Here is an 11,290-nt window from a genome sequence, read left to right as displayed (position 1 = left end):
AAATTGTGTTGGACACAGTCCCTGTCCCACGGTGGGGCTCACAGTCTCAATCCCCATTTCTGAGATGAGGGAACTGAGGCCCAGAGAAGTGAAGTGACGTGTCTAAGGTCACACAGCAGACAAGTGGCAGAGATGGGATTAGAACTCATGACCTTGAGTATGTGTGTAGATCAGCAAATACAAATGAAAAATGCATCACCATTTCTGAAAACCGAAGAGTTTATTAACCTTTTTATTAAATGTCCACCCAGACTGACTGGACCCTTCGGCCCTGAGGCTCTTGGGGCCTCTGATTGGTTCCTGAACATTCTGGAGGAGCAGAAAGTCTGGGAAGGTTCTAGTTCCTTCTGAAGAAATTCTGTCCCATTCCCTAACAGCAGAAATCTATCTGTCAAGGTCACCCTGATTTCAACAGAGAGTTCAGAATGATGAGAAAGGACTATAGGACAAAGGCATAGAGAGATCATAACAAGGGGCAGGAGATTCCAGCAGGTGACTGAATTGGAGATATTCCAGAGACAGCATGAGTTTTCCCATCTTTCTATGAGTACGTATCACAGGCATTCTTCTCACAGACACAGGTGAGGGGGATGATACAATGCTGAGCCACCAGGCCTGTTGACGTTACGTATGCACAGGTGTGCTGAGGTCCGGGCCTTGTCTCTCTCCATTTCCTGGAAGATGGAAAACACACACACTCAGACCTCTCTGTCAAAAATAGCTCAGTGTGATGACCTCTGCAGTTTGTGGGCCAGAGCTGGAAGCACAGGGCTTTAAAGAGAGGCTTTAGCTTGGATTCTATTATATAAGCCAGGACCATCAATTTTAAGAACTGGTTAGCACTGGAAGATTGTAGGGAAACTTCTAGACTAATCTCCTCTGTAGATTCAGTTCTAAAATCTTGCATCATAATGTGTAAAATAGACTCTAGTCTCACTATATAGGCCTTGCCTGCTCTTTACTCTGTTTGTAATTGTTATATTGACCTTTCAAAACCGTTCCCTGTACTGGCTTTGTTTCAGACCTACATCCCTTGAAGTGGACTAGAAATGGATAAAATCATGAAGACAGGTATGGGGGACTGAGGATTGGAGTCCCTACATCCATAATTCACCCTGGGGCATTGGGATTTGATCCACTGTTTTAGGACTGTCTGAGTCAGCAGTTATTAATAATTCAGAGTTCAAGAATTATAAGAAAATCTAGAGTAGAGGCTTCTCAATGCCTGTCCTTTGTGTCCGATTCCCCTCTTCCCACTTGAAGGAGACTCCTGAATAATTCAATATAGTTTTCTCTCCCTCTTGCTTCGCTTCAATCACCTCTTCCTTTCTCCCAGTTCCCTCTCCATTACTTCCAAGAATGAGAAATAAGGAAACCTGGCTGAAATACCACCACTTCCATGAGTTCAGACCATGGTGAGCTCCTCTATCATTTTGGCCCAGACCTGAATCAGTAAGAAAAAGACATCGAACAGGTAACTTGTCTGAATACTTACAAGTCTGAGGAAGCAGGGGAGCCATCTATCCAAGTCCATTTCATGCTAGAGTCTTTATAGGAGAGTCCAATCCAGGAAGAGTAGGTTGCCAGTGGTACCAGGGAATCCTTTGAGGAACCAGAGTACAAAATTCAATTGTTTCCCCTAAATGGATGTGGTCATAGCAGGGAAGGAAAGGGGGAAAGAGCCCTAAACACAGCCTTTCATCTCAGTTGCCTTCTCCACTGTTCCCCATGGATCTTCCCAACCAATTCCCCCAGTGGTATTTCTCCAGCTCTCTCTTTCTCTCCATTTCACCCTCCCATCATCTCTCTCAGTATTTTAAAATCTTTTTCCACTGAAACTCAATTGCAGTTTCTTTTATTGGATTGTCTCAGTGTTTCCTCTAAGTGGAGTAATTCATTGTGCACAGGTCACATCTCAAAGGACATTTTCTAGTCTCTTTCTCAATGCAACAATGGAGAAATGATGCTGGAACTCTTCAAAGGGTTATTGAATACACATCTCCTCCAAGGGGACTTCCCAGACTAAACCCCACTTTTCTTCATCTCCCACTCCCCTGTGTGTTGCCCTGACTTGCTCCCTGGCTCAGTGGAAAGAGCACGGGCTTGGGAGACAGTGGTCATGGGTTCTAATTCCGGCTCCGCCACTTGTCAACTGTGTGACTTTGGGCAAGTCACTTAACTTCTCTGGGCCTCAGTTACCTCATCTGTAAAATGGGGATTAAAACTGTGAGCCCCACCTGGGACAACCTGATGTATCCTCCCAGCGCTTAGAACAGTGCTTTGCACATAGTAAGCATTTAACAAATGCCATTATTATTATTATTATTAGCTTTTCCCCACTTCCAGCCCCACAGCATTTATCTTCTCCCACCCCCAGACTGTGAGCTCATTGTGGGCACAGAAGGTCACTGTTTATTGTTGTATTGTACTTTCCCAAGCACTAAGTACAGTGCTCTGCACACAGTAAGCATTTAATAAATACAACTGAATGAACGAAGCAGAATCTAGAAAGGATCCCAAAGAAGAACTCCCATTTATGTTAAGTTTTTCCACCAAATTAATTTCTAGTAGACTTCTAGCCTCTGTCCATTTTCATCCACTGGGACAAATAATGTAACTGTCTTACCAGGAGCTCCCGATTGCCTGACTGTAAAAATGTGGAACCCAACAACGCACACTGAGCAGAACAATTTGACCAGGGCACTTTTTTGACCGAGATATTGTAGCAGTTTTCTCCATGCTTTAACCAGTTCTCTGGGCAAAATGGACAAGTGAGTCCTGAGGAAAAAATGTAGAGAAAAGTTCAGTAATTTCCAGCATCACCATATCCAGTGTAGGTAAAGTACTGTGGAATTTATGAATCCCCACCTAAAGATCCATCACCCCTGTATTTTGTCCTTCATCTCTCTACTTGGGAATTCCAAAATTATTAACCCTATGTCACACACTGTAATTCAGAAGCTCCTTTTATAAGGCAGCATGTCCTGGAAGTCAAATTACCTTTATCCTCCTTTAGTTCCTGCAGGGCTTCAGAGAGCATTTTAACTCTGTTTTGAAAATCCTTGAGGAGGGATTCCGGACAAGCATCTGTGAAATAGTTCAAGGAAGAGGCAGTAAATTCTGCCAATCGAAGATATTCATTCATTCATTCAATCATATGCATGAAGCACTACTGTGTACCAAGTGCTGTACACTTGGGAGAGTACAATACAAGGATAAATAGACACAATCCCTGCCCACAGTGAGCTCCCAGTCTAGAGGATATCTTGAAACTCTCTGACGTTCAGCATTCCACCAGTTTAACAGTGGCTATTGCTTGACTAGTAAGTACCGAGAAGCAGCGTTGCTCGATGGAAAGAGCCCGGGCTTTGGAGTCAGCGGTCGTGGGTTCAAATCCTGGCTCTGCCGATTATCAGCTGAGTGACTTTGGGTAAGTCACTTAACTTCTCTGTGCCTCACTTACCTCATCTGTAAAATGGGGATTAAGACTATGAGCCCCTCGTGGGACAACCTGATCACCTTGTAACCTCCCCAGTGCTTGGAACAGTGCTTTGCACATAGTAAGCACTTAACAAATACCATCATTGTTATTATTATTACCAGGATCACTATCCCCTCCCATACCACAATCTAACTAGGCTAACCTAGCAGGAAGAAGGGATTGATAACAGCTGGGCCAGATAGGGGGAATGGAATGGAACAGGAGAAAAGGTGAAGCCAATCAAAAATCTAGGAGTAATTTGACCTCTTTTGAAAAACCCCTGGTGGTAGTGGGTATCCCCAAGTTTCTGAAAACCAGTTTTTAGGAGACATAATCTATCTAGAGAAGCAGTGTGGTCTAGTAGAAAGCTCATGGGACTGGGAGTCAGAGGACCTGGGTTCTAATTCCAGCTCCACCACCTGTCTGCTGGGTGACCTTGGACAAGTCACTTAACTGCTTTGTGCCTTGGTTCCCTCGTATGTAAAATGGGGATTAGGACTGTGAGCCCTATGGGTGACAGGGACTGGGTCCAACCTGTTTAGATTGTATCGACCGCAGTGCTTAGCAGAGTACCTGGCATAGAGTAAGTGGTTAACAAACTTCATAGAGACAGCAGGACCCAAACTCCAAGTTACCTGGCATGCTCTCGGAGATCACGCTGTCATCATAGAGACACTCAGTCCTGTTTTGCAGACTCTCCAGCTTCTGTTTGAGGTTTTGTATCTCTGCGTCTGAATTCTGAAGCATCTGAAAGACTAAAGATCGGCATACAAACCAGTTGTTACTTCCTGGCTAGTTATAGATGTATTCATAGATGTAAATAGTAACTTGGGGTCTCCATTTAAGATGCGGGCTAAGTGGACTTCTTATTGATTTTCTATTTTTTCAAAGTGTTTGTCTACATCTTTACCAACCTAAGTAAAAGGTGCCTGCTCTTCTTGGGAAAATCATGTTCATAATACAGCATGTGGCATATTTTCTCCATAGAATAAAAATAATGAAATTAGTAATACAATTATCCTTGTAATCTAACCATTCCTCCACCCTCATCTGCTCCAGAGATGTTTCACGATTTGAGGAAACACAGTGCACAATTTTCCAAACCAAATATTAATGTCAGTCAGTCAACTGAACTTACTGAGCGCTTACTTTGGGCAGAGCATTGTACTAACTGCTTGGGAGAGTATAATATAACAATAAAGAGACACAGTCCCTGCTCACAGTGAGCTTATAATCTAGAAGGGGAGACTGACATTACTACAAATGAATTCATTACAGATATGTACAAAAATGCAGAATATAGGGCTACTTGGATCTCAAAAACAAATCAGTGACCACACCTTTGCTGTCAGGCAGTGATCAAAAGTAGCACAGAGAGGTACCAGTTGATTTAAAGATGGACAAACCATCTCTCCATCTCCTTATATCTTGCAACATTTATAAGCAACATCAAATCCTTACATGGTACAACATTTATAAGCAAGAAATCCTTGCTCATATATAACTCAAATCTACCCTTCTGCCATTCATCACCATTTTCTATAATCCATTTTTAATAGAATTGTTATCTAATCAATTATCCTCAGCTGTGGAATGCCATGCCTGACCTTGAAAATGGTGATGTTCTTATATCCATTGATTAACCCCCAAAGTTCATTTTTCTTTTCTAACTCTCCCCTGAAGCACTTACATTGGTAACCGAAGTATCCACCTGATGCCAGTAGTGTGAGGCTGAAGACCCCCAGGATCACTGAAACAATACAGCTTGAAGCAGAGTGGGTTGGAGAGGCTAAGAGAGAAAATAATGATAATAATAATATAATAATAATAATAATGGCATTTATTAAGTGCTTACTAAAGGCTGGGGAGGTTACAAGGTGATCAGGTAGTCCCACGGGGGGCTCACAGTCTTAATCCCCATTTTAAGAGAAAAGAGAAAGGAACACGGGCAGAGTCAGTGTCTCCCTTTGAAATAAGGGGATTTACAAATGAGGAAAAGGACAGAATCTGTGTCATCAAGAAGCAGCATGGTCTAATGAATAGAGCATGGGCCCGAGAGTCACAAGAATCTGGGTTCTAATTCCAGGTCTACCACCTGTCCACTGTGGGGCCTTAGGCAAGTCACTTCACTTCTCTCTGCCTCAGTTGTCCCATCTGTAAAACGATGATCAAGACTGCAAGTTCCATGTGGGACAGGGACTATGTCCATCCTGACTATCTACCAGTGCTTAGTGCAGTGCCTGGCACATAGTCTGTGCTTAATAGATGCCATTTTCAAAAAATCTCATAGCCTGCAATCTAGTTTGAGAGACAGGGAAACAAACCAACCAACAGACAAACAAAAACATCCTTTTAAACGAGTGCACATACATCATAAGCACTTAGTACAGTGCTCTGCACACAGTAAGCACTCAATAAATACGATTCAATGAATGAATCACATCAATAAATAATTAATAAACATCAGACGTATGCACTTAGACCTATCCACTGGGTGGGCATGGCTTGTGTTGCAGGGGTTGAAGTGGATTTTTAGGTAGGCTTTGACAGAAGTGAGGGTAGAAATTTGGAGAAGCTGGCAGAGAAATGGCAGTGCAATTAACTAGGGATGGGGGAATTCATTGTGGGAGATGGTTAGAGGGAGGATGAGAGAGAATGTGCTTGGGTGAAGAAAGATAGGAGATAGGGATGGAGGAGGGAACTATCTGATTGTCAAGATCTTTGTTTTAAGTGTGAGACAATAGATAGGCTCTTGAGGAAGAGAGAGATGGAAGTCAATATAGTTTCAGAAAGATTATTCTTCCTGCTTAATATGGCATGAACTGGACAGGAGAGACACCAGAGGGAAGAAGAACGGCTCTAGTATTCTCTTTCCATTCAATCATTTGATTTGATATAAAGTTCCGGTATTATAGACTTACCTAATTAAACTAGATATCATTTTCCCCATATTATCATGGAACAATACATAAGAAGAAAGCATTGGTAATGAATCTTAGTGAATAATAATAATGATAATAATGGTATTTGTTAAGTGCTTACTGTGTGCCAAGCACTGTCCTAAGCCCTGGTGTAGATACAAGGTAACCAGGTTGTCCCACGTGGGGCTCACAGTCTCAATCCCCATTTTACAGATGAGGTCACTGAGGCACAGAGAAGTGCAGTGACTTGCCCAAAGTCACACAGCTGACAAGTGGCAGAGCCGGGATTAGAACCCACAACCTCTGATTCCCTAGCCCATGGTCTTTTCACTAAACCATGCTGCTTTATGAATGAACCTCATGAAGTACAGGGACTGTGACCTGATTATCTTGCGCTTATCCCAATGCTTAGCACATTGCTGGGCACATAGCAAGTGCTTAACAAATCCCACAATTATCATTATTAGTAGTAGTAGTATTAGTATCAGTAATTACTGTACCTGGAATTAGGATGCTTTCAGGGATTGGTCCCCACTGCTCTTCAGGAGAAGAGTCACAGTTCAGCATAGACTTAGTCTCTTGTTTTTCATCTGTTTCTAATAGTGGAGGATGCAAAATAACAACTAGTAGTTAGAAATATTGCTTAGAAAGTTGGATTTGCAAATGCTGAAAATATAGGGGAGGATTGGAACTTGCATATAATGCATATGGTTAACCAGGATGTTGATTGGGAGATAGTGGAAGGAAGGGAGAAAGGTTAATGGAGCTCTATACCTCTGTCCTTCTTGACTTGTTAGTTTAGAGATTTTCCCCAACTAAACCCTCATTTCTCAGCCTTCGTCTCCCTTCTGTGTCACCCTTACCCTTGGATTTGTAACCTTTCTTTACCTTACCCGCAGTCCCACCACACTTATATACATATCTATAATTTATTTTAATGTCTGTCCCCCAATTTGGATTGAAAACTCCTTGTGTTCTGGTATACTTTATGCTCTTAAGTGCTTAGTACAGTGCTCTGCACACAATACATGCTTAATAAATAATAAATAACTAGAAAAGCAGTGTGGCTCACTGGAGAGAGCACGGGCTTGAGAATCAGAGGTCTTGTTCTAATACAGGTTCTGCCACTTATCAGCTGTGTGACTATGGGCAAGTCACTTAACTTCTCTGTGCCTCAATTTCCTCAATGGTAAAATGGGGATTAAGACTGTGAGCCCCACATAGGACAACCTGATTACCTTGTACTTAGAAGCACTTAGAACAAAGCTTGGCACATAGGAAACGCTTAACAAATACCATTATTATTATTATTATTACTATTATTAATAATAATAATAAATGTAATTGATTGATTTATCTCTTATTGCCTCTCAGAACAAGTCTGAGAAATCTGCACAGTTCCAAACATGGATTCGAAAGCTAAGTACAAACTAATGAGCCAGAGGAAAAAAATAATTTCCAAGTCTAGAATTCATTCATCAAGACTCCATCCATCTTAGAAAGTGCTCACTAATAGGATTAATGTCAATCATTATATCAAAAAAGGTCTAGTTGAAAAAAATCAAGTGACAGAGGCAAAGTTAAAGGTGTTTCAGTGCAGGAACAATCAATCAATCAATCACTCTGTGCAGAACACTGGGAGAGTAAAATAAAATAGACACAATCCCTGTCTTCTAAGAGCTTACAGTCTAGTAGACAGACAAATTACAAGTGGAGGAAGAAGCCAAGAATAAGGATAAGTAATCATAAATGAATGGCTCTAGGGAAAAGGCAAATGACTAAAACCATCCCATTTCCTCCTAATTTGACCATCCACAATTTCCCCATGATTTAGATCACCCACAATTAGGGTCCTCCCAGAAATCCAAATCCCACTCTCCTGGGATAAAGGATCCCTTCTAAGACAGGCAATCCTTTTAACGGGTCCCTTACATTTAAAACAACCCTCTCCCAGTACCCCTGGCATCTTCCATCGGTGGGACAGGTCAACTTCCGATTCCCTTACCCACAAAAGCCAGGTGATGAAAGGATTGGAAGCAGTGTGTTAAGTACCTGGTTTGTTGTTGACTGGAGACTCAGAGTCAGCGCTGGCTAACATTTTGGAGAAGAACTTTCAGTGTCTGCTCTGCTCTGGATGTATCTGTGGCTCTGCAAATGAGTATGAATGGAGGTATCGGCAGATATTTCTTTGTCTGTCCAATCAAAAGTATATGCAGAGTGAGCAAGAAAGGAAATAATCACTTTAAGTGTCAAATAGACTGACATCTTAGTTGAAACCACACAGGAAGTGCACACAAGGCTGTGCGATGAATTTCCATTGGAGTCCTCCCATGGCAGCTGATCCCCATGAATTAAGGGGATGCCCATAGCTCTACCCCACAGCAATAAATCATATAGAGGGAGTCCAGGATTGGGTAGAAAAGAATGCATTCAATCTATTGGGAAGGGAGCTCTTCCACTAGAGTTACCCAGAAAGGTGCACCTGGGTTACAGATAAATTGTTTCTGGGAAGAACAGACTGATATGGAAACCCCAAAAATGCCACTCCTGACTGGCAACAAAGTAAAGTGCTCTTAGAACAGTTCTGAGCACATAGCAAGCCTTCAATAGACAACATTTGGTTAACTTACTGATCAAAGGTTTTGCCTGCAATTCCTTTATGCATCTAAACTAATATGACACTTTAATTCTCCATTCTCTGATTCCCCCAGCCACACTGAATTACTGGAATTCTCACTAGATTTCTCCTGAAATAATGATCACATAATAGTTGTCGTGAGAGCTTCTAACCACTTTATTGAATGTTAATAATAATTGTGGAAGCATAGAGGAGTGGATAGAACACGGGCCTGGGAATCAGAAGCTCGTGGGTTCTAATGCCGACACCACCATTCGACTGCAGAGTGACTTTGGGCAAGTCACTTCATTTCTCTGGACCCCACTTACTTCATCTGTAAAACGGGGATTGAGACTGTGAACCCCACATGGGACAGGGACTGTGGTCAATTTGTTTGTATCCACCCCAGTGCTTAGTACAGTGGCCGGCACATACTAAGTGCTTAATACATACCATAATAATTATTATCAATACTTACTATGTGCCAGCCACTGTACTAAGCACTGGGGTAGATACAAAATAATTGGTTTGAACACACTCCTTGTTCCACGTAGGGCTCAGAGTCTTAATCTCCATTTTACTGATGAGGGAACTGAGTCAGCAGAGATAAATTAAATGGCTTTCTCAAGGTCACACAGAAGACAAATGGCAGAGTTCAGAATAAAACCTAGGTCTTTCTCATTCCCTGGACCAGGCTTTATCCCTAGACCACTCTAGTGGCCTAGGGTGAACTGAAAATTCTCATGAAAGACAGCTTATTTCGATTCTGTAATCTATTTCCACTGAAATGAATAATGAACTCAGTCTTACCAGCAACCTATGAGCAAGGAAATACTACAGGGACTTTTGGAGGCAGGACTTCTGGAGGAGAGACTTAAGGAGACAGGATTTCTGAAAAGAGATTCAGTAAGACCTCTACATTTTGTCACTGTATGGCATGAAAGTATTTTGATCATGTAGAGTGGCTCATTTTTTCAATGGGATTTGTTGACTGTTTATCATGAGCCAGGCATTGTACTAAGCACGGGGGCAGATACAAGCTAATCATCTGTGTCCCACATGGGGTTCACAGTCTTTATCCCCATTTTTACAAATGAGGCAACAGGAACGGATAAATTGTGACTTGCCCAAGGTCACACAGCAGACAACAGCAGGTCCTTCTGACTTTTGGGCCCCTGCTCTCTCTGCTCATGGGCCATGCTGATTCTCACAGGCCACACTGTTCATACTGAATTATTTTCCCTCTATAATTGTGATCTTTGGCTTTAGACTGACTTCAGTGCAGCTGCACTGAGCATATAGAGAGCTGAAATTGGCAAACAAAAAGCCAAGAGGGCGAAGGAAATGTTTCAAGGACATGGTTAAAATACAACTTCGGGCAATGCAGCATCCCTGCTGAAAATTGGTGTCAATTGGTATAAGGCATGTATTGCCTTAAATTTAGCAATATCTTGAATTTGTGGGGCATTTTCACAACATTTTTATGAGGACGAGAAAGGCAGGTGGTATCATCCCCATTTGATGGATGAGCTAATAGGCAAAGAGATATTGACTGACTTGCCATTGGTCACACAGCAGGGCAATGGCAGAGCAGGGATTGAAATCTATTATTCATTCATTCATTCAATTATATTTATTGAGTGCTTACTGTGTGCAGAGCACTGTACTAAGCGCTTGGGAAGTACAGGTTGGCAACATATTACCTTTGCCTCCCCAAACTCTGCACTTTCCTGAAGATTACTCTGCCTTTTATATTTATATGTCCAACTTTCATAATCATCATCATCATCAATCATATTTATTGAGCACTTACTGTGTGCAGAGCACTGTACTAAGCGCTTGGGAAGTACAAGTTGGCAACACAACTTTCTAGCTTAGAGGGGGTGTTTGCTATAAAGTTCATAAAAATATATTTACTTTCTCTGGTTCTCCTCTCTGTCTCTCTCTGTCTCTCTGTCTCTGTCTCTCTCTCTTTCTACCTTTTTCTTGTCTGGGAAAGAAGGAATTTTAGCTTGTTAGTAATAATAAAAATAATAATAGTATTTATTAAGTGCTAATTATGTTCCAAGCACTTTACTAAGCTCAGGGTGGATACAAGATCATCAGATCAGATGCAGTCCCTGTCCCTCAAAGGACTTACAGCCTAAAGAAGGAGCGCATGGATTTTATCCCCAAATTACAAATGAAAAAACTGAAGCATAGGTAATTCAAGTGGCTTGCCCATGGTTGCATAGGCGGCAAGTGGCGGAGAGAGGTTTATAACCCAGATCT

At 41.9% G+C, this 11,290-nt stretch overlaps 1 protein-coding gene across 1 annotated transcript; it reads right to left on the bottom strand.

Moving 5' to 3' along the window:
- Nucleotides 1–291: 291 nt before the first annotated feature.
- Nucleotides 292–8,544, bottom strand: LOC119939695 (oxidized low-density lipoprotein receptor 1-like). Its single transcript, XM_038759866.1, has 7 exons — nt 8,455–8,544; nt 5,172–5,270; nt 4,117–4,236; nt 3,001–3,087; nt 2,627–2,778; nt 1,496–1,602; nt 292–674 (listed from the first exon to the last, which is right to left on the bottom strand). The coding sequence occupies exons 1-7, from the start codon at nt 8,498–8,500 to the stop codon at nt 542–544; spliced, it is 744 nt and encodes a 247-aa protein (XP_038615794.1). The 5' UTR covers nt 8,501–8,544; the 3' UTR covers nt 292–541.
- Nucleotides 8,545–11,290: the final 2,746 nt, after the last annotated feature.

The sequence above is a fragment of the Tachyglossus aculeatus genome, chromosome 17 (genome assembly GCF_015852505.1).
Source record: "Tachyglossus aculeatus isolate mTacAcu1 chromosome 17, mTacAcu1.pri, whole genome shotgun sequence".
NCBI lineage: Eukaryota > Metazoa > Chordata > Mammalia > Monotremata > Tachyglossidae > Tachyglossus > Tachyglossus aculeatus.
This window is presented reverse-complemented; position numbering and strand designations above follow the sequence as displayed.